We start from the raw sequence: 23,167 nt of genomic DNA, 5'->3' as shown, positions 1-23,167 counted from the left end.
TTAACATACCTCTTCTTAACTTTCAGTTTTGTGAGTAACGTCTCTGCTAGTCCTCACCTTCCCTTATCTTTGACTTGGCTAGTCATTTCTGAGGGAGGACAAATTATTTGGTCTAATACCTCCCCTGCCCCGTTATGGACATGGTGGCCCTCCTTAACCCCCAATCTGTGCGCCTTGACTGCCCATAGAAAACCTTTTTAAAGAGACTTTAAAAAAGACTCACCAGAAGAGACACAACCCTCCTGTTAGCCCAGGATGTTACTCCAAACCTGCCAGACAGTTGTTAAACTCCACTCTATATGTTTGCCCCCAACATGCCCAGGCATCAAACTGTGGAACTAGAGTGGACTATTATTGTAAAAACTGGGGATATGAAACCACTAGAAATGTATACTGGCAACCCAAATCCTCCTGGGATTTTATTACTGTAACTCGCCTAAATCAGGGTAACAAGATGCTTCTAAACATTACTTTCACTTCTCCCGGCAAGGCAGATAGGACATGGCTCAAAGGCCATACTTGGGGGGTCCGTCTTTACATAGATGGGCCAGACCCAGGTTTCCTCCTTACTATTAAGCTCCAATTATCGACTGACATAAGTCCAATAGGCCCCAACCCAGTTCTACCAGATCAAAAACCTATCCCCCGACTCCCACTTTCCTTGGCCCCGCCTTCTAAACCTACCAATGTTATAATTCCCCCTCCTAAAAGACCAACCACTCATCTCTATAAACCCCAGGGAACAGGTAATCGACTCTTTAGTCTAATACAGGGGGCTTATCTCTCCCTAAATGCCTCTGACAGTAACTATACCCAAGACTGCTGGCTCTGTTTAACTGCTGACCCTCCTTACTATGAAGGCATAGCCTTACCAGGAAACTTTACCAACTCCACTAACATTCCTACTCGATGTCTTGCTGTTGCGTCTCATAAATTAACTCTTGCAGAAGTAACTGGCCAGGGCTCCTGTATTGGGACCATACCCACTACTCTTCAACATTTATGTAACAAAACCACTCCTGTGTCCCCTGGAGCTTACTACTTAGAATCTCCAAATGGAACCTATTGGGCCTGTAATACAGGACTGACTCCTTGCGTTTCTGCTACTGTCCTTAATTCTACTGCTGATTACTGTGTCCTAGTCCAGTTATGGCCACGCACTACCTACCATAGATCAGAATTCATTCTTCAGGTATTTGAAAACAGACCTAGGCGGGAGCCCATAACCCTTACCATCGCCCTCCTTTTGGGAGCAGGAGGAATCTTAGCGGGGATAGGAACTGGAACAACTGCCCTGGTACACTCTGAGCAGACCCGAGCCCTACAAGAAGCGATAACCACAGACTTACAGGCCATAGAAAAATCTATTTCTGCTCTAGAAACTTCCCTTACTTCCCTTTCAGAGGTAGTATTGCAAAATAGAAGAGGCCTAGACTTGTTGTTTCTAAAAGAAGGAGGCCTCTGTGCTGCCCTTAAGAAAGAATGCTGTTTTTATGCTGACCATACGGGCATAGTCCAGGAATCTATGGAAATGCTCAGGGAGAGACTAGCCCAGAGGCAGAGATTGCTAGAGTCACGACAGGGCTGGTTCGAAAGTTGGTTTCATAAATCCCCCTGGTTCACCACCCTCTTATCCACTCTCCTGGGTCCTTTGCTCATTCTTGTGCTCCTATTAACCTTTGGTCCATGTATTCTCAATAGGCTGGTACAGTTTATACGGGACAAGCTCTCAGTTATCCAGGCGTTCGTCCTCACTAGTCAGTATCAGCCATCAAGCCAAAATGACATAAGATTATAAGTAAAAGATTTTACTCAGTTCCAAGAGAAATGGGGGAATGTAAAACCCATGGAAAAATACCAGGAGCCAAAAACAGCCCCAGATGCAGACAGCCTTGTGACCCCCAGATGCAGACAGCCTTGTGACCCCCAGATGCAGACAGGCATGACCACAAACTCCGCCTAATGTACTATAGATAACCCTGTCAGGATGCTTCCGAGAAGAAAAAAAAAAAAAGAGGATCCCCACCGACTCCAAGTCTACTAATAAGTAACCAGTAACCAGTGCTGGGACTGAAATCATGCTTCTGCTTCTGTAAACCTGCTTCTGCTCTCCCTAACTCTATAAAAAGAGACCCTTCCCCTTGCCCGGCGCACTCAGCCTCTCGAAGGACTGGAGTGCCCGCAGGCGCCTGTGTAAACAATAAAGCTGCCTCTTGCCTTTGCATCCAGTGGCTCGGTCTTGGTTCTTGGGCGCGGGTCTCCCACCACGGAAGATTCCCCCTCCCCCGGGAATCTTACAACAGGAGCAGTGGCCTTGGGGCTCTGCAATAGGAGAGCCTCCACTGGGGAGACCCACGCCAGCAGAGGCGGCGGCAAAGCTCAGGGAATGGGGTGGCACAGGAGAAAGGCGGGGTGCAAAGCCATGAAACCCAGCCTGCCGTGGTGGTAGCTCAGCCTGTTTCTCCGCCTCTCCTACTTTTCTCTGTCCTCCGCACTGCCTTTCCTTTCCTTTCCACGTTGGAGATCAAACCTAGGACCTTAAGCGTGCTAGGTAAGTGCTCTGCCATTCAGCTGCAGGTCAGCCCTGGTTTTATTTTTTGAGACAAGAGCTCAAGTTACCTCGGCTGACCTTGAGCTTGCTATCCTCATGCTTTGACTCCCAAGTAGCTTGAATTACAGGCCTGAGCTTTTAATTTTATTTATTTATTTGAGAGAGAGAGAGAGAGAGAGAGAGAGAGAGAGAGAGAGAGAGAGAATGGGCACGCTGAGGCCTCCAGCCACTGCAAACAAACTCCAGATGCGTGCGCCCCCTTGTGCAGCTGGCTTACGTGGGTCCTGGGGAATTAAGCCTCGAACTGGGGTCCTTAGGCTTCACAGGCAAGCGCTTAACCGCTAAGCCATCTCTTCAGCCCCAGCAATAGTCTTTGATAGTGTTATGAGGAAAAACTGGGGTGGGGGGCTGGAGATATAGCTCCGTTGGCAGTAGTGCTTGCCTGGCGTGCATAAGGTCCTGAAGTTCCCCAGCCCCTCATGGCCTCAGAACAGGCGCACTGCCTTGTCACCACAGCAGTAGGAGGATCAGGAGCTCAAGGTCATCCTTGGCTATATAGTAAGTTGGAGGCCAGCCTGAAATATGTGAGATACTCTCCCTGTTCCCAAAAAGGAATGGCAGCTTTGAAGTCAGACCTGGATATGACTCCCGGCTCTGTGACTTTGGGGTAAGCACTTCAACCTCCAGCAGAATGGCAGCTCACTTTATCTGGAAGATGGGAAGACAGTGCCTACCTCAGGAGGAGGTTGTGAGAATTAAGGGCAGATAGGACATGCCTACGTATTTATGTATGCTTATTTACAAGTCATTTAGCACGTGTTGACCACTTAAGTGAGCACCCAACCGATGGTCGCTGCTCTAAAATGCTGAGAAGAAAGATGGGGGACGGAGGGTGCTGGAGAGATTGCTTAGTGGTTAAGGCACTTGCCTGAAAAGCCAAAGGACCCAGGTTTGATTCCCCAGTAGTACCCATGTAAAGCCAGATACACAAGTGGCACATGTGACTGGAGTTTGTTTGCAGTGGCTAGAGGCCCGGGCACACCCTTCCTTCCTCTCTCTCTCTTAAACAAATAACAAATTTACAAGAAGAAGGATGGAGGCCCTTGCTGGAAGTGCGTTCCTGGCTTACGTAGGACTGAGCTTGGCTGGCGGTGCGTTGAGCAATGAGGTGTGCCTTGCTTTCAGAGGCTGCGGAAGGAGCTGTCCCTCAGCCTGGAGGACCTGGAAGACGTGTTCGATGCCCTGGACGCTGACGGCAATGGTTTCCTGACCCCGCACGAGTTCACCGTTGGATTTAGTAAGTTCTGGTGGTACTGGGGGACCCAGGAATGTGAGTCTCTCTTACAGCTGTGTAGCGTGTATTCCTGTCCCCTCCACCTCTGGAAACTGGGTCTCAGGGTCTTTTGTGCCCTCCCTTCAGGACTGCAGAGATGGATGCTCTGGGGGCATGGGTGATCCAGGCCTCTTCTCGTATGCCCGCCTTGACCATTCATACCTCTGAGCCCCCCATGTCACCTGACAATGGCAGGCACAGGCAGCTCAGGCGGGCTCCACGGTGAGATTTCCAGACCCTTTTTTCCTGCACAGAGCAGTAGTAGAAGGGCTGAAGTGATGGCTTAGTGGTTAAGGCGCTTGTCTGCAGACCCACGTTTTAATCTCCAGATCCCACGTAAGTCAGATGCACAAAGGTGAGGCAAGCGCAAGGTCCCACATGCCCACTAGGGGGCGCAAGCATCTGGCGTTTGATTGCAGTGGCTGAGGCCCTGGCACGCCAGCTCTCTCTCCCTCCATCTGTCTCACTTTAAAAACTATAAATAAAGAGTCAAGCTGAGTCCCTTGGCTTGGGGAATAGTCTAATAAATTTCTGCGATGCCTAAAGAGCCAAGTTATTGGCGGGAAGGAGGGATAAGATCTGTAGACCCTCAGATGTATTACCCTCAGATGAGATGAACCCATGAACCGATTTTCCCATTCCTCTGCCTCCTGCGAGGGGCTGGGTAATTTTCTTAGAAGCATCCAATGCCTTTTCTGACCTCCAGGAGCTCGTAATTGACTTGAGAGGCTGAGACAGATTGCTGTCGCCTCAGGCAGTAGAGAAGACAGTCACATACTCAGGGATGAGAACAGACAGGCAGACTGCTGAAAGTGACGGAGGTGACGACCTCATTGCTGAAGGAAGAAGTCGGGGCCAGGGGGCCGCGGAGATGCATTTTATTTTATTTATTTATTTCCGCGATGGTAGGCGTTGAGCCCGGGGGCCTTGGGTGTGCTGGGCAGATGGTCTGAACTACATCCCTGGTAGGGATGCATTCCTCACTTGACTGTGGAAGACCAAGAATCACAAAGGGGCCGCTGCTCCTGGGAGGGATGCCAAGGGCAGCTCAGAGGGCACGAATTCTGACAGCGTCTGCCGTGGAGGGGTCTCCTTTAGCTTCTCCCACGTAAACCTCGAGCGAGCCCTGGCGACGGAGGAAGCGAGTCCTCCCCGGGTGAGCCGCATCTGATTCCAGTTCCTGTCCCCCGCGCCCGCAGGCCACTTCTTCTTCAGCCAGAGTAACCTGGGTTCCAAAGACGCAGGGGAGCAGGTGGCGCGGCTCCAGGAGGAGGAGGTGTACCAGTCCAGAGCGGGCGAGGACCCGCGAGACCCCGACCCCGACGAGGAAGCCCAGTTCCAGATGCTCATGGACAAACTGGGAGCCCAGAAGGTTTTGGAAGAGTAAGTGGGGGCCCCGGGTCAGGGATGGAGCTGGCCAGGAGATGCTCGTCTGCCCCTCGGATGCTTCGTGTTTGTCCCGTCTGCGTGCCAGTGCCCGTGCGTGGTACTGCCGGCAGGGACCTTGGTTCCCCGTAGTCGGCCCTTTGCCAGGCTCGGTCTCTGCCTTTCATAGTTTTTCCCTTTGCACACATTCCTCTTCTCCCTCCTACGCTCTCCGCTGTTCTCACTCCCTGTGGGTCTACCTTGCCATCCAAGGGGTGTTCCTTATCTGAATTCATGCAAGCTTTAACAAATACTTTCTCTTTTTTTTATGAGGTAGGGTCTCACTCTGGAATTAACTATGTAGTTTCAGGGTGGCCTTGAACTCACGGCAATCCTCCTACATCTGCCTCCCAAGTGCTGGGATTAAAGGCATGTGCCGCCATGCCCAGTAAATACTTTCTATTTACTTATTTATTTGAGAGAGAGAGAGAATGGGCACACCAGGGCTTCCAGCCACTGCATATGAACTCCAGATGCTTGTGTCCCCTTGTGCATCTGGCTAACATGGGTCCTGGGGAATCGAGCCTCGAACCGGCGTCCTTAGGCTTCACAGTCAAGCGCTTAACCACTTAGCCATCTCCCCAGCCCAGAGTTACAGAGTATTTTCCTTCCCCAAGGCTTCGGGCCACCATCGGCTCACGAGTACACCCAGGTCTGGGAGAGCGTACCAGTGGCCTGATGAGGCGGGGCGCCCATGAAGGCACCTTGCCTTTGCACACCACCCTACCGAGCAAACACACTGCATGTGGAAAGACCAGGCAGGGAAGTAGCCAGTTTTCTCCAGTCCATCACTTGTTCACTGGCGGCACTGCTGGACATTTCCGGCGCTGGAACTTCAGCTAAAGCGCTAACCCCATTGTAGGTCTCCAGAATGTGATTTGGAATGGACAGATGTGCACTGGGGCTGGAGGGGGATGTAACTGTGTGGGTGAGTTCCATCCCCAACACTACAAAAGTAAAAGAAAAAGAAACAGAAAAAAAGAAGACATACGTTGATTTACCCTGACATTTAAAGTTCAATAATACAAAGCAAGCTAAGATCGAATAAAGCAAACATAAAATTAAAAAAAAAAAAAAAGATGTGGTAGATGGTCGAAACCAAACAAGTGGCCTTCCCACCCTCGCTCTCCCTCTCTTCTTGGGTCTGCAGTGAGGGTTTGGGAATGTGTTTCACACAGGGTGAAAATAGCCTCTAGATTGGGGCTGATATTTCCCGAGCTTGGGAAGAGAATAGCAGGGGTGGGAAATAATCAGAAGAGAATGTCAGAGGTTCTCCCTCCTCCCCTGTCTCCCATGACAGCCACCTTTCTGAACGAAGGGCTCTCGAGTCCAAGTTCGCTAGGTGACACTATTAAGGAGCTGTGTCAAAGGCCTGTGTGTCACCAAGCCAAAATGAGATATGCAGAGATGGTCTCTACTGTCTTACGAAAAAGCTGACCCAGAAGATGGTGGAAATTCCCATCCTCACCGAGTGGACTCAGCAACAGTGTGAGGGACGTGTTTGTAACTATGGGGCCTTCTGTAAAGAGAAAAACAAACAAAAAACAAAAACAACAATAAAAAAGGCATAGGTTGTGAGGATTACCGAGGTGGCTCAGTGGCTAAAGAGTTCATCAGCACTGGGCTGTGTATTACTTCTTTAAAAATTTATTTATTTAGAGCCGGGCGTGGTGGCGCACGCCTTTAATCCCAGCACTCGGGAGGCAGAGGTAGGAGGATTGCCGTGAGTTCGAGGCCACCCTGAGACTCCATAGTGAATTCCAGGTCAGCCTGGGCTAGAGTGAGACCCTACCTCGAAAAACCAAAAAAAAAAAAAAAAAAAAAAAATTTATTTATTTATTTGAGAGTGACAGAGAGAGAAAGAGGCAGACAGAGAGAGAGAATGGGCATGCCAGGGCCTCCAGCCACTGCAAATGAACTCCAGACGTGTGCGCCACCTTGTGCATGTGGCTTACGTGGGTCCTGGGGACTCGAGTCTCGAACCGGGGTCCTTAGGCTTCACAGGCAAGCACTTAACCGCTAAGCCATCTCTCCAGCCCCTTGTTGTTATTGATTGGCCTTCTTGGATTCCCTGTAGCTTATTCTGTTGTATCTGTTCATGAGCAGATGGCCTCTGGAAGTGGTTTGCTGGATAGCCGGTCCCCTTAACTTTTCTTGGAGGTCTAATGGAGCCACTGTGGCTCGTTAGTATGATCTGACTTGTTTTTCATCACAAGTCGAGTGACTTTTATGTCGCTGTGACCACAACTGAAGGGAGGAGACATTCATTTTGGGCTCATAGCAGAGGGTTTTGGTGCTTCGTGGTGGGGAGACCCTGGAGGGGCAGCTGGCTCCATGGTGGCAGAAACAGGCGGTAGAGGCTGTTTGTGTCATCATGGATCAGGAAGCAGAGAGCAAGGCAGAAACCTTCAAACGTCCTCATCTAGTGACCTTCTGCTGGCTAGACCCCACCTGCTGGGCTTCCCAGGGCCTCCCGAAATAGCACCACCAGCTGGGGGCCAGCCACTCAGAACACGTGCCAGTGCGGGGCCATGCTGGATTCAGAGCACAGCGCGGCCCTCCTGCGGACCTCCAGCATGGGCGGCAGAGCCACGAACAAGTGGTTCAGAGAACGCCGGAAGAGGGTCAGTTGTGTCTGCACATCTCACTGGGGGGTGGGGGAGAAGAGGGGTGCTAGCCCAATTGAGTGCCTGGACAGACTCCATAGGAATCTGACAGATGACCAGGGCAAGCAAGGTGGATTTTGTTTTTATAATGCAGGTAATTCCTGGCTACCAATCCATCCAGGCTGTTTCCGTATGCTACCACAGATTGCGAATCTCACAAATATCAGAAATCTATTTCTCATAGTTCTGGGGGTGGGGCAGTGCTTGGAGATTTGGTGACTGTTTGCTTTTCCTGATTCACAGACGGCCATCTTCCACCTACCTCCAACCATGGTGGAAAGGCTTCTTTTATAAGGCTATTAAACCCATTTGTGCAGATTCTGCCTTTCTAAAGTCCTCACATGTTAATAATATCCCCGTGGGTGCAGGTTTCAATATGATTTAGCAGGGAGGTATAAGCATTTAGTCTCCAGTATGAAGCATAAGGGGATAGGAGGTCCTTATGGTATCTTTCGGAGACCCTTTAATCTCTGAACACTTTATATCAGCTCCCCCTACAATGAAGTAGGCAATCGTGAAATGGTATGTGTAGGGAAAAATGAATTCCTGCTGGGAAATAGTGAAGTGTCTCACCTCCCTATTTTCTTTCTCCCAGAAGCTTTCCTCTCATCCAGTGCAGTGCTAGGTTTATAACACATGGGACATACTTGTTGGGTAGATAGATGGATGGGTGGTTATGTAGAGAGGTGGGTGCATAGTTGCTTGGCAGATGGGATGGATAATGATGGATGCGTAATTGATAGATGAAAGATGGATGATGAGCTGGGCGTGGTGGCGCACACCTTTAATCCCGGCACTCGGGAGGCAGAGGTAGGAGGATTGCCATGAGTTCAAGGCCATCCTCAGATGACAGAGTTAATTCCAGGTCAGCCTGGACCAGAGGGAGACCCTACCTCACAAAACCAAAAACAAAAAAGAAAGAAAGAAAGATGGATGATGAATGCATGAAGGATAGACAGATGTGGAGAGGTGAGTGTATGGTTGGATGTTCTCAACACATAAGTGGATGTTTGCATTAGACGGAAGCAAGGAAGAGTGGAAATGAAGGAGGAAGGAAAGAAAGGAGAGAAGAGGGTGGAAGGGAGGCGGTGGGTTGATTTCACTGAGGACTCTACTCGGCACCTCCGCTGTGTGCAGAGTAACACGTAGCATGCTGATCCCCACAAACGGCCCTCCCGAGGAAAGGATGTGGAATGTACTGCTTGTTGCATGGGTCTGAGGGATGGCGTTGTCTGATGGGAGATTGAGCACCAGGTCGGAGAGAATTTTTTGATCCCTTGACTGTGAGAGTTCCCGAGGTTGAGGGATGGTGTCCTCTGATGGCTCATAGCTCCAGCGACTGTTTGCTCATGTTGGATTTTGGATTTAATGGCAGACGAATCAGATTTGTGCTTCATGGGCTTCCACCCATGGCTGTAGAATTTTTTTTAGTTGTTAATGAAAATCTCTTTATTTGTTTGTAAATACTTATTTTTTATTTATTTGAGAGAAAGAGAAAGGAGAAAGGGAAGGAAAGAGGCAGATAGAGAAAGAGGGAATGGGCATGCCAGGGCTTCCTTCCACCACTGCAAAGGAATACCATACGCACGCACCGCCTCGTGCATCTGGTTTATGTGGCCACTGGGGAATCAAACTTGAGTCCTTTGGCCTTGCAGGCAGGTACCTCAACAACTAAGCCATCTCTCCAGCCCTGTATATTTTAAAAAACATATATATTTATTTATTTGAGAGAGAGAGAGAGAGAACGAGGCAGATAGAGAGAATGGGCACACCAGGGCCTCCAGCCACTGCAAACGTACTCTGTACTCCAGATGCACGTACCGCCTTGTGTACCTAGCTCATGTGGGGTCTGGGGAATCGAACCTGCGTCCTTTGGCTTTGTAGGCAAGCACCTTAGCCACTAAGCCATCTCTCCAGGACTGGCTGTAGACTTCTGAGTGCAGAATGGGAGAGCAGGGTCCACATGTGTGTCTCCTCTATGTCCCTCCTTGGTCGTGGGTCGGCATCCCCCTTTCTCTCTGCTGTGGACGTGTGCCCCCGTGTGCCTGCCTCTGGTTGATGCCCGTGGTGCCCTGTCACTCTGCACCTCTCTCTGCTGCCCCCTAGTCCCTGGCTCTCCACTCACCTTCCTGTCCTCAGACTCGGTCCACTCTTTCGTTCACTCCTGGTACCACTACCCCACCCCCCCGGGGGGGGCCCTGCACATTCCCTTCCCTTACAGCAACAATTGCATTCTTGCACCCATCAGATGGCGTGTGGGTATCTCTCAGCAGTGAGGACATCCTTCCTGGGGACAGCAATCTCTCTCCAGCTTGCAGGGTTGTCTTCACAATGCCTGCACTGCCTCTGGCCCCCTCTCCCTGTTTTTATTTATTTGAGAGTGACAGACAGAAAGAGAAAGAGGCAGAGAGAGAGAAAGAGAATGGGTGTGCCAGGGCATGCGCCCCCTTGTGCATCTGGCTAATGTGGGTCCTGGGGAATCGAGCCTCAAACCGGGGTCCTTAGGCTTCACAGGCAAGCGCTTAACTGCTAAGCCATCTCTCCAGCCCTCCCTGGTATTTTGAGATGCCAGAGAGCACATTGCTGTGCATGGTCAGTGTGGCTGGTCTGTCGTGACAGGCACTGAGAAGGGAAGCAGCAGAGAAGGCAGGCCAGCGGTCAGTGGTCAGTGGTCAGCATAGGAGTCAGGCCACCCAGACATGGCTCTGGGCTCCACCACATACCAGGGAGGCTTCTTTACACACTATCCCTGCTTCCCAGGTCGCTGCGAAGTTAGAGGGAGCAGTTATCACCAAGTCCCTCCCACACAGCAAGCACTCAGTAAATGCCAGCAACTGTCTTTTTGTTTTGTTTTTTTAATTTTTAATTTTTACTTATTTATTTGAGATTGACAGACAGAGAGGGAAAGAGGGAGACAGACAAAGAGAGAGGGAGAAGGCGCGCCAGGGCCTCCAGCCACTGCAAACAAACTGCAGACGTGTGCGCCCCCTTATGCATCTGACTAATGTGGGTCCTGGGGAATCGAGCCTCGAACTGGGGTCCTTAGGCTTCACAGGCAAGTGTTTAACCATTAAGCCATCTCTCCAGCCCAGCTACTGTTATTTTTTACGACTGTTATGGGCTGATGTTGTTTCTGGATGTCCGCTTCTTGTCTGGGACCCCCCTGTGTTTTCCTGCAGAGCCGCACTCACCCCTCCCCACTAATGCCCCCCCTCTTCTCTCCCAGTGAAAGCGACGTCAGGCGGCTCTGGTTACAGCTGAAGGAGGATGAGCCTCACTTACTGTCCCACTTCGAAGACCTCCTCACCACCATCTTTTCTCGGCTCCAAGAAGCCCACGAGGAGAAGAAGGAACTGGAGTACGCCCTTAAAAAGTAGGTACCTGTCTCTGTCAATGTGCCGAAATCAGAAAGCGGGGCGCACTTGCTCTTATATTTTTCCGTGGGAAATCGTGTGATGCCTCCTTGCCCCTGCATGCCCAAGAGAGTCGGGATGCTGTGGCCAGCCTTGCAGCCCTCACCCACATTCGTACGTGCTCACCGAATACTAGGCGCTCTCTAAATAGACTGTGGTGATGTAGGGACAATCTACTATTACCAACACGTCCGCGCGAGGAAACAGAGACACAGGAAGGTTAAGCGACACGCCGCAGAATGCACGGGTTTTTGTTTGTTTGTTTGTTTGTTTGAATTAATTATTTATTTATTTGAGAGCGACAGACACAGAGAGAAAGACAGATAAAGGGAGAGAGAGAGAATGGGCGCGCCAGGGCTTCCAGCCTCTGCAAACGAACTCCAGACGCGTGCGCCCCCTTGTGCATCTGGCTAACGTGGGACCTGGGGAACCGAGCCTCGAACCGGGGTCCTTAGGCTTCACAGGCAAGCGCTTAACCGCTAAGCCATCTCTCCAGCCCAGAATGCACGGTTTTTAACTTTCAGAGTCAGATGGACTCCTGCCCAGGACGGGACGTCAAAGCACCCTGCCCGGCCTTGGGCAGTAAGGCACCAGCATTCTGAGATTCCCCAAAGTGCCAGCAGTAGCTCATCTGTAAGAGGGTGACCAGCCTTTTGAGTTGGTCCTGCCTCTCTATCCTCTCTCATTGTAGCCCCCCGCTTCCCCTCGGTCGATCCTTTGCTTCCTCGGCCAGACACCCCTCTAAGAAACTGCTTCCAAACTGGGGACCAACTGGGGCAACCCCAGGCCCTTCCTGAGACCGTGCTGGCTCATGGTCATGTCACCTGCATTTCTGCAGCGAGCTTGCATTTACTTCTAAAAGCATGGGCGCTTAGTAGCCCCCCAAAAGAGGCTAAAACACAGGGCTGGATGAAGAGAGCTGGGACACACTAAGTGGAGTCCTGTTCCCCTGCAGATGTTTGTTCCCTCGTAGAGCGGCCAAGGCTGCGCTGCCATGTCCTAGAGGGGTTGTGTCCTGTTGGGTAGATCCTCCGTCCCCACAGCTCTGAGCCCCATGCCTTCCAATTCGTGTTTCACCCCATTATTTATGGGGATCACCTGCTGTGGGTAGATGTAGGTCTGGGGGAAAGACTCCAGCAGTCTGCGGTCCCGAAAAGTTGGAAGTTGAGTCATGTTGAGGCCACCTGGAGGACGAAGGCATGTGACCAGCTTTCCAGGGAAAGGTGCCCAAAGGCCAGACAAAGGAAGGGTTCAGGAGGACACCTGCCTTTGATCTTTAGGTGATTAAGCCATGGAACCGGACAGAACTCAGCGTGAGTCTCGGTTTTGCCATACGCTGGCTCTGCTACCTGGGCCAGGTCGTTCAACCTGCCTGTCTCTCAGTAAGGGAGATGTGGGAACTGGTGTCTGGCTCACAGAGTTGTGATCTTCCCCTGGGATTATACATATACGTATGTGGAATACCGTTTGCATACAAACAGTCCATGTATGTCACAAGAATGATAATTGTGTCTTTGTCCGTTTTGAAAGATTTGTCTGGCTAAAGCACAGTTTGAGCCCTTCTCTGAGCAGAAGTGAAGTTTGTTTTTTTTTTTTGTTATTGCATATGTATGTATGTGTGGCATGCGTGTGTGTTTGCGTGTTTCCATGTGTGGGCATATCTGTGGAGACCAGAGACCAATTTTGGTTGTCTTCTTTAATCACTCTCCACATTTTTTTTTAAACCAAGACAGGATCTCTTACTCAACCCAGAGTTTGCCAATTCAGCTAGTCCAGCTGGCCACCGTGCCCCGAGCTCCGTGATTACAGGTGTTGATTGTAGGTGTGCAACGTCATAGGCCAGTTCTGGGGATACAGATTTACACTCACACAACAGGCTTTTTTTATTGACTGAGCCATGGCCTAGGCACCCCCAAGATGAAATTTTTTTTAAAAACCCAGGCTGGAGAGATGGCTTAGTGGTTAAGCGCTTGCCTGTGAAGCCTGAGGACCCCGGTTCGAGGCTCGATTCCCCAGGACCCACATTAGTCAGATGCACAAGGGGGCGCACACATCTGGAGTTTGTTTGCAGTGGCTGGAGGCCCTGGCGCACCCTTTCTCTCTCTCTTTCTCTCTCTCTCTCTCTCTCCCTGTTTCTCTGTTCAGTCACTCTCAAATAAAACTTTAAAAGAAAAACTCATTCGTTAAACATTAAGAGGTGTGAAAATACGGTGCATGGCTCAGGGACACACAACCCAGGCCTGTGCTAGGCCTCAAACCCCACTGAGGCTATGTCTTAGTACAGCACCCCACTCATGAATCACGGGGCTGGGAACCAGGACCACGCAGTTCAGTCCCGCGCACCTTGACAACCAGAAGGCGCTGTGATTTCGCTCCAGTGTCTTGGCCTCTCAGAGCCTCTGTTTTCCTATCGGACAGGTGACGAATTGGACTCAGTCTCCCCTCTGAGCCCCCCTCCCCCGCCGCCATCAGTGATCATGAGAGTCACAGCAAAGCTAGATAAATCCCTTGCAAACACGAGAGGTGGTCTTTTGTCTCTCTCTCTTTTTTTTATTTTTGGTTTCTCGAGGTAAGGTCTCACTCTAGCCCAGGCTGACCTGGAATTCACTATGGAGTCTCAGGGTGTCCTCGAACTCACAGCGATCCTCCAACCAAGTCTGGACACGTCAGGAATGGGCAGCCTGGGAATGGGCAGCGCAGAACACCCCCATGTGGCTCCGAGGCAGGAAGGCTGCAGACCGCGTCTTGAGCCACGCTGCTCTTAGCGTGTTCTTTCAGAAGGTTTCAGCCTGTGCAAGCTGCACCCCAGGGTGCCCTTGTAACCTGCAATTTCAGTCCTGTGCGTAGGGCGAGCAGAGGAGGCTCTTGGTGAGACCAGGCTTAATCAGATGCACGGATTTCGTGAGCATGTTGTTTTCCGAGGCACAGGCCCACTGTTCCCGTGGCCCTGTGAGCGGAATGAGAGGGGAGGACAGTCTGTGCTCTGTGCGCGCCATGGGCATCACTGGTAAGCCTCGCTCAGGGCAAATGGTGGGAAAAACACCACAGCGGGGGTTTATGCAGAGGCAGCAGAATTGCATGAAGAAAAAAAACATCCATCCTGAATATCCAATCGGCGATTCACACCTTCACAGAATTTTCAATGCACTGACGTTTTCCTTTCGTCCCTGGACCAGCGTGCGTGCGTGTGTATGAAACAGAGAGAGGCAGAGAGACGGATAAACCGTGCATTACAGAGACAGAGACCCACTTCAGTACTAAATACGAACCTACGGGGTCGTCAGTCTTATAGCTGAGGCTGCGGGTGAGGGCACTGCAGGGTGGTGGTGTCTGGAAGCCGGGCTTCCCTTTCTTCTCTGACCCTAGGTCGCCTGATTCCATTACGGATTTTTCAAAATTTTTTTGTTTATTTTAATTTATTTATTTGAGAGTGACAGACAAGAGAGTCAGATAGAGAGAGAATGGGCGCGCCAGGGCCTCCAGCCACTGCAAACAAACTCCAGACGCATGCTCCCCCTTGTGCATCTGGCTAACGTGGGTCCTGGGGAATCGAGCCTTGAACTGGGGTCCTCAGGCTTCACAGGCAAGCACTCAACCACTATGCCATCTCTCCAGCTCTGTTGCTTATTTCTTGTTTATTTTTATTTATTTGAGAGTGACAAACAGAGAGAGAGAGACAGAGAGAGAATGGGCACGCCAGGGCCTCCAGCCACTGCAAAGGAACTCCAGATGTGTGCACCCCTTTGTGCATCTGGCTAACGTGGGTCCCGGGGAATCGAGCCTCGAACCGAGGTCCTCAGGCTTCACAGGCAAGCGCTTAACCACTAAGCCATCTCTCCAGCCCTTACCGTTTGACTCTCATTTTCTTCACACCACGCAAGACCGGCGTCTTGGCGGCTGGGAGATGGGTCAGTGGGTAAAATGCTTGCCTTGCAAGCCCGAGGAGCTGAGTTCAAGCTTGAGGAGCCTCACAAAGATGTCGAATGTGGTGGCATCTGCTTGTAATCCCAGCCCTGGGCAGGGGGAGAGAGGCAGATCACTGGGGCTCACTGGCCAGCTGGTGTTGACTAGCTGGCAAGTTCCAGTCTAATGAGAGACCCTGTTTTTCTTTTTCCAATTTTTTATTAACAACTTCCATGATTATAAACAATATCCCATGGTAATGCCCTCCCTCCCTCCACTTTCCCCTTTGAAACTCCACTCTCCATTGTATCCCCTCCCCATCTCAATCAGTCTCTCTTTTATTTTGATGTCATGATCTTTTCCTCCTCTTATGATGGTCTTGTGTAGGTAGTGTCAGGCACTGTGAGGTCATGGATATCCAGGCCATTTTGTGTTTGGAGGAGCACATTGTAAGGAGTCCTACCCTGCCTTTGACTCCTACATTCTTTCTGCCACCTCTTCTGCAATAGACCCTGAGCCTTGGAAGGTGTGATAGAGATATTGCAGTACTGAGCACTCCTGTCACTTCTTTCCAGCACCATGATGCTTTTGGAGTCATCCCAAGGTCACTGCCATCTGAAAAGAGAAGATTTTTCTACCTAAAGGGAGAGTAGCATTAATATAAGGGTATGAACATTAAGAGAAATGCTTACTGGGCAGTTTGAGAAGCATAATATATACATTTAGCCAGACAGCAGCAGATGTTATACCCCTAAGGCTCATGACTACCTCTGTTTTAAGCTTTCAGAGACCCTGTTTCAAAAAAAAAATGTGGATGGCATTCCTGAGAAACAACAGCCAAGGCCGACCTCTGCCCACACGAGCATGCGTGCCTCCGCACACGTATGCTGGGACACACAGACATGCATTAGAAATACAGAATAATAGTTTGCTTGTTGCTGTAACAAAACTCCTGACCAAGCAGCTGACAGAGAGAAGGGTTGATTTGGGTTCACAGTTGGGAAGTACAGTCTGTCATGGCATGGAAAGGCAGCTGGTCACAGCTGGTCACGTGGTGTCCATGCTCAGGAAGCAGAGAGCTGCTTAACTCAGTTTCTCTTTTATTCATTCCGGGACCGCATTCTGTGGAACGGCGCTACCCCCTACTTGGAAAGTCTTCCCAGCACAACTGACCTGATCTAGAAAGCCCCGATGCCCAGACATGCCCACTGATTTCTTGTTGTCTCCTAGGTGATTCTAGAACCTGTCAGGTTGGCAGACAGTATTAACGGTTACAACCAGCTTGGTTTGTGGGAGCTTGATCTGCTCTCGGCCCTTCCCGGCAGGCCAGGCTCTATCTTTGCTATTTGACCAACAAGGGTCATGTCATCGAAGCACTGCCCACTCCCAAGCAAAGACATGACATGAGACTGAAAACCATCCTTACCAGCGGCCACTTCTGAACCACTACCTTGAGCGCATGCGCCTGAGACATGCTCAGAGGTGTACAGAAATACCACCTTTTCTTCCAAGGTCAAGGACATGTCTGCATTTAGAAAAGAGAGAGAGAGAGAGAAATAGAGGAGAGAGAGGGAGAGAGAGGGAGAAGTTATTCTGTCTTGGAATAACTTTAGCATACCCTTGTCTTAGAAAGAACCTGGAAGATGGGCTGGATGACATTGGAAACCTTTTTTTAAAAATATTTTTTATTTTTATTTATTTATTTGAGAGTGACAGAGAGAGAAAGAGGCAGATAGAGAGAGAGAGAATGGGCACGCCAGGGCCTCCAGCCACTGCAAACGAACTCCAGATGCGAGTGCCCCCTTGTGCATCTGGCTAACGTGGGTCCTGGGAAATCGAGCCTTGAACAGAGGTCCTTAGGCTTCACAGGCAAGCACTTAACCGCTAAGCCATCTCTCCAGCCCAACAGTGGAAACCTTTTGAGACCTCACTGGTTTTTATTCTTCGGTAAGGGGAGAGGAGAGAGAGAAATGGAACAAAATGTTTTGACCCGTCTTGAACAGGCAGAGTCCCACAGTGCAGAGCGGGGTCCTGAGCGTGCCGGCTGGAGCCCCAGCGTGGCTGAGCGGTAATGCTGTGTGCCATACAGTACCCTCCTCCTCCTCCGTGTGCCCAGCACGTTGTGGAGGTTAGCTGGCTTTCACAGTCCCCGTGGGAGCCTGGCAGGGTAGGTTATTGCTAACTGCATCTCAGCCTTCGGGCTTCTGCAGATGATCTGGAAAGGCCTGCCATCCCTAGGCCTGGAGTTTACCTTAGACTCATGGTATCCTCACATCTTCTTCCTTGCCCCAGACCCCATCCTTAGTGCCTCAGTTCCCCCACAACAGCCCCCCACCACCACCACAGCACACACACACACAACAAGCAGTCAACCTACAGAGAGAGAACATTTACCACAGACAGCCCAGGTGACCTGTTAGCCTCTGATGTTGACTTTTTTTTTTGTTGGTGTTTAATATGAACTAATGTATTTCAGTTTACTTTGAGTGTGTGTGGCTGCGCGTGAAGGCCAGAGGTTGAGACTTGGTGTTAGGCGTCTGTCTTGCTCTGTCGCTCTCTGCCTTACTTTTTCACACACAGTAAAATTCGGCTAGAGTTGGCACCCGGTGAGCCCTAAGGACTCCCCCCTGCGTGCCCACCACACCCCGTCACTGACTCTGGATGGCCCTTCACCACGCCCCTGTCTCCCTGTCTCATGGAGAAACTGGATCTCCTGCTTCCCTCCTTCTCCATTTACCTTTGCCCTGCCTCCCATTCCTCACGTAGCTCAGAGTGATGAGAGGCAAAAGTGGGGAATTGGATGAGAGAAAGGACACGCAGGGAGTGGAATCAGAGGAAGCGTTTGGAGAACATCTGGAGAAGGGGGCTTGAATAGTTATGGTCACACAGCGCTAATGGCCCAGGGTTCGGCTGCAAGTTACTGTCCTGGTCTTAGCTGACATTCTTACCAACGGCAGGAGCAAAGGGAGATAAAGGGAAGAACTTGTAGTGGAAAAACATCCCCTCCTTTAAGAAGACACAGTGGGAGGTTGAGGTAAAAGAATCGCTCCAAGTTGAAGGCCAACCTGGGCTACATGGTATGTTTGAGGCCAGTCTGGACTACAGAGCAAGATTCTGTCTAAAAATAACTAGCCAAAAAATTAGAAGACACAACATGTAACCTTTAAGCCCCAAACATGGTCACAGCAATGTGCATAGGCAGGAACTTAGAAAATCAAGGAGACATCGATAACATTGATTTTGGAAGATTGATGAACATCTCAGATTCTGCAGGCAGAAGTACATTAAAGACACAAAGACTAGGCAACCCATCAAATAGCAAGAGATGAATGTAGTAGAATTCCTTGCAAAGAGAATATGCATTCCCACATACATTATGAAAAGTTGATGTTTTTAGCTAGGGAAGACAAGTTAGTAGATCCGAAATAGTAAATGCCGCACCAATATATATATTCACTTTGCATAATACAGTAAGTCTTGAAATTTTGTGAAATCTTCTCAGGGGTGGGGAGACAACTCAGGGTTAAGTGCAGTTATGCTTAAGCATAAAGGCCTGAGTGGGTTCCCCAAGTAATCCAGCCAGGCATGGCTATGTGCACCTGTGACCCCAGAACCGGGCAAGGCAAAGCCCAAATGGCCTGGCTCCCTGGTCAGTCCGTGTAGGCAAAGCCAAAACAACAATAAAAACCAAAACGGTGAGCTCCAGGCTCAACTGAAGACCTTGTCTCAAAAGACACAGGCGAAGAACTGTAGAGGAAAAGACTCAGCGCCCTCCTCTGTCCTCTGCACACGTGTTCAGGAGTGCACGCACGCACACGTCCCCACACATGCATACCCCTCTCCCGCATACACGTATGTAAGCCGCTATACATCCACACACATGTGGGCGCCTTCCTCCACACATCCACACCCCATCCACCTCCCTCCACACACACGCACATGCTCACACCTCCTTCTCACATACGTGCACATGCGTACATGTGTGTACACTCACACAATTTTAATTTTTTTGTTCATTCTTATTTATTTATTTGAGAGTGACAGAGAGAGAGAGAGAGAGAGAGAGAGAGAGAGAGGCAAATAGACAGAGAGAGAGAGAATGGGCGCGCCAGGGCCTCCAGCCTCTGCAAACGAACTCCAGACGCGTGCGCCCCCTTGTGCATCTGGCTAACGTGGGTCCTGGGGAATCGAGCCTCGAACTGGGGTCCTCAGGCTTCACAGGCAAGCGCTTAGCCACTAAGCCATCTCTCCAGCCCCGCACACAATTTTAAAAAGAAGTGGATGGCTTGCTTGAGGATCATAGCAGAGGCTGCTCTCTGGCCTCCACATACCTACAAGCATATGCCCAGATGTGTGTCCCGCACGTAAATGAATATTCACATACGCATATGCATGCAAACAAACAACCAAAGAAGCCATTCCTCTGGGACTAGGAGGTGTTGCTCAATGACGGATCACTTAACCTCGCATGTGCAGGGCTCTGGGTTCAATCCCTGGAACCACCAAATAAAAGTACTGCCTTCGATAACTCTGAGATAACTTATTAAATCTAACGTGATAGGTTATTTAGCTTCATTCTGAGCATAAGCTAAATTTGAAATATCAATAAAACTTGGAAGGTCATTGAATACATTAGGTGGCCAAGTGGGAACCATTAACATAGGAATAGGTTGGGAAGATGGGCAGCTGCAAACAGACATGAAATTTAGCAGAATGGCATTTGAGATCGTTCTCCAGTGTCCACAGGCCAGGAGTGTAGACCAGGGAGATGTAACTCAATAGTTCCATCTTTAAAATAAAATAAAAAGACTCATACAGACAAAGATTTTAGCTGATAAGTGGGTTGGGTTCCTTATTCACCAACTGTGGTGTGACTGCTAATGTGATTTTAGACTATGTGAATACATACACACACCTAGAATCAGTGAGGTGGTAGTCACCTGTCATTGGGGCTTGGGGGCTCTGGTGGCTTCAGAAAGATAATCAGAGAAGAGCATAAGGAATGGTGCAGAGACTTACAGAAGAAAATCTGTGTGAAACTCGTTTGTGGGAAGGAGAAAGGCCTTGTCTAAACCGAAGGCCTCTCCTTGAACTTGAAGCTGTTTTCAAATTTATGGAAAGTGTTTATGCAGCAGAAGGACAAGGTCATAGGAAGGCATATTTCCTAGAGCCAGAATATTCCAGATAAAAGGAACTGTATGGAGTGATGTCCTGTCATGGGAGCTGTTCTAACCTGGTTTGAGTAAATAGCAGCAAGGATTTTAGCACTGGGAAAAAGACGTTTGGATCCGACAAACTTCCCAAACATGAGTTTCAATTCCTTTGGAGTGGTGACATCCCTTCACTGTGTCCCATACGGTTCTGGATTTGGTCCTCAAAGTTGTAAACTGAGTTTCTTCACCCTTAACATTTTTAGCCTAGGACTTGGGGGTAAGCTAACAGTCTCGAGTGTCCATAACCCAGTGGAGACCACCTGTGCCCAAATGAAACCGCAACAGGTCAGGACTATTTATGCTCCATGTACCGTTGTTCAGTGAGGGTGCAGGGAGTCCTCAGAGCTCATAAAGGTCAGTGAGGGTTGAAAAGACAGGGGAGGGCTGGGGAGACAGCTCAGCAGTTAAGGTCCTTTCCTGCAAAGCTTTACAACCCAGGTTCAATTCCCCAGTGCCCTTGTAAATCCAGATGCACAAACGTGGTGGGGTGCATGTGTCCAGAGTTTGTTTGCAGGGGCAGGAGGTCCTGATGCACCCCTTCTCTCTCTCTCATTCTCTCTCTGTTTGTGCGCTTGCAAATAAATAAATAAAAGAATTTTTTTTAAATAGTGGAGAGGGCTGGGGAGATGGCTTAGTGGTTAAGGCACTTGCCTACAAAGGCTAGAAACTCACGTTCAACTCTCCAGGTCCCACGTAAGCCAGACGCACAGTGACAGGAGCACGCAAGGTTACACGTGCGCACAGGGTCGCACGTATCTGGGGTTCAGCTGCGGTGGCTGGATGCCCCGGTGCATCACCTCTCTTGCTCTCAGTCTCTTGCTTAAAGGAAAAAAATAGGAGAGAGTCCTCCCAGAGAAGACGTCAAAGTCTGTTTGTGGCCATTATACAATAAGAGTAGATTTGGAATCATGGTCATCTCTTCCCTTTGAGGCAGAATATAGCTGGAATGCTGCATACCCTAATCCATCCCTGCTCCCATGGCCCTGTGGAGTCCCGCAGGTCCGCTTGGAGGGTCTTTCTCCATCCCTGCCCCCAGGGCCCCTGTGGGGTTCCCGCAGACACAGGCTGGGCTGTGCAGTTTCAGCTCACATCTTGCCTGAGCCTCTGATTGATCCCTTTGACAGGAGCTTTTAGTGACTAAGCTTTTACTTCACCTCCTGATCACCTCGGAGCTCTTTCAAACCCAGAGCCCTTTCTTCCTTGAAAACAAGCACTTCTTTCTCTCAGGGAGCTTTGCTCCTGGACCCCCACAGTTCTGCATCTTGACTCAGAAGAAATGATTCCTTATTCGCATTTAGGGCTTTGAGGCTCATATTGTTGTTGTTTTTTTTTTTATGAAACAAACAAAATAATCAGCTCTCAGGCTGGAGAGTTGCTTAGTGGTTAACACACTTGTCTACAAAACCTAAGGACCCAGGATCAGTTCCTAGGACCCACAAAAGCCAGTTGCACAAGGTGGCACATGATGTTGGAGTTCATTTGCAGTGGCTGGAAGCCCTGATGCGCTCTCTCTCTCTCTCTCTCTCTCTCTCTCTGTCTGTCTTTTTCTCTCTCTGCCTCTTCCTCTCTCAAATAAATTTTAAAAGTAAAAAAATAAGAATATTAATTTAATCAAGTAAAACTTAGAGCAAAATTAATATAGCATGGTTAATGATATCATAGAATCAATGCCTTGCATGATTATTAGGCTTAGATGGTAAACATTTTATATAAATGACTGCAATTAGAATTGCTTTTGCAGAGCCAAATCAATTTTTTGAGCCGTTCTCATCTTACTTTATTAGTTCTCCAGTATTTATATAGTTGGAATTGCTACCTAAACTTCCCCCTAGATGCCATTTGCCAACCAGCATCTTGAGTTTCTCCCAGCACTGGAAGATAACTCCAAGACAGTGAAAACCATCTTGCTTCCTAAAAGTTCCTCTGAACGGTGTCTGTTTCTGACCATGGTGTCCCAATGCCACAGCATGGCTGCTTTCTTCTTACTTCTTCTAATTCTTCTAGGTTAGCTGAGAGTGGGAGTAACAAGCTCAAATAGCTGTTATTTCTCAAGAAGAGACATCTTACCCTGAGCCAAAAGGACGCTTACCACCCCAGCTGTAGAACCCATTGATAAGCCCTGGCTCGCCACATCCTGGAGGACTGTCACCTTTTGCTGAGCACATTCCAAAGCCATTGTCATGTGATTGCTTCGAGGGTCTGACCTTCAGAGTACAGCCAAGAACCAGAACTCAGAGGCTGGCGGTCCAGGATGAATGACCCTGACTGTGGAGTCTCACTCGGGTTCTTTGGGCTGGCACTGATTTGTGGTTTCTGAAGATCTAGGAGCATAGTAGTCCACAGGGGTAGTTCTTCTCTGCTCAGTCTGCCCATGTGGCCAATCCCACCCTCAGGTAGTAACTGGGACAGTAGCGGAGGTCTGGCCCTGGCTTGAAGACCCGGCATGCACAGGAGAGGTCAAACGATGGGGCTGAAGAGCTACATTCACATCCTTTAAATTTTGTTCAGAACTGTCCCCAGTGCCTCTTAGAAATGAGAATGAGGGCTCCCCCCCCCAATTCATGGAGTCACTTTAATAAAAGAGAGGGTGTTAAGAATGTCAGACAACAAATTTGGGGTGTATCTGTGTACATTACACATTTCAAACAGTTCTCTGCACAACA

At 49.6% G+C, this 23,167-nt stretch overlaps 1 protein-coding gene across 1 annotated transcript in view; it reads left to right on the top strand.

Moving 5' to 3' along the window:
* Cracr2a (calcium release activated channel regulator 2A) overlaps window positions 1-23,167 on the top strand; it is an 86,145-nt gene that overhangs the window by 10,837 nt on the left and 52,141 nt on the right. Inside the window, exons 2-4 of the mRNA XM_045139799.1 lie at window positions 3,737-3,848; window positions 5,084-5,267; window positions 11,202-11,348. Of these exons, the coding sequence (XP_044995734.1) occupies window positions 3,737-3,848; window positions 5,084-5,267; window positions 11,202-11,348 (443 nt within the window). The remainder of the gene's footprint in view (window positions 1-3,736; window positions 3,849-5,083; window positions 5,268-11,201; window positions 11,349-23,167) is intronic.

Source organism: Jaculus jaculus, chromosome 23, assembly GCF_020740685.1.
Source record: "Jaculus jaculus isolate mJacJac1 chromosome 23, mJacJac1.mat.Y.cur, whole genome shotgun sequence".
NCBI lineage: Eukaryota > Metazoa > Chordata > Mammalia > Rodentia > Dipodidae > Jaculus > Jaculus jaculus.
This window is presented reverse-complemented; position numbering and strand designations above follow the sequence as displayed.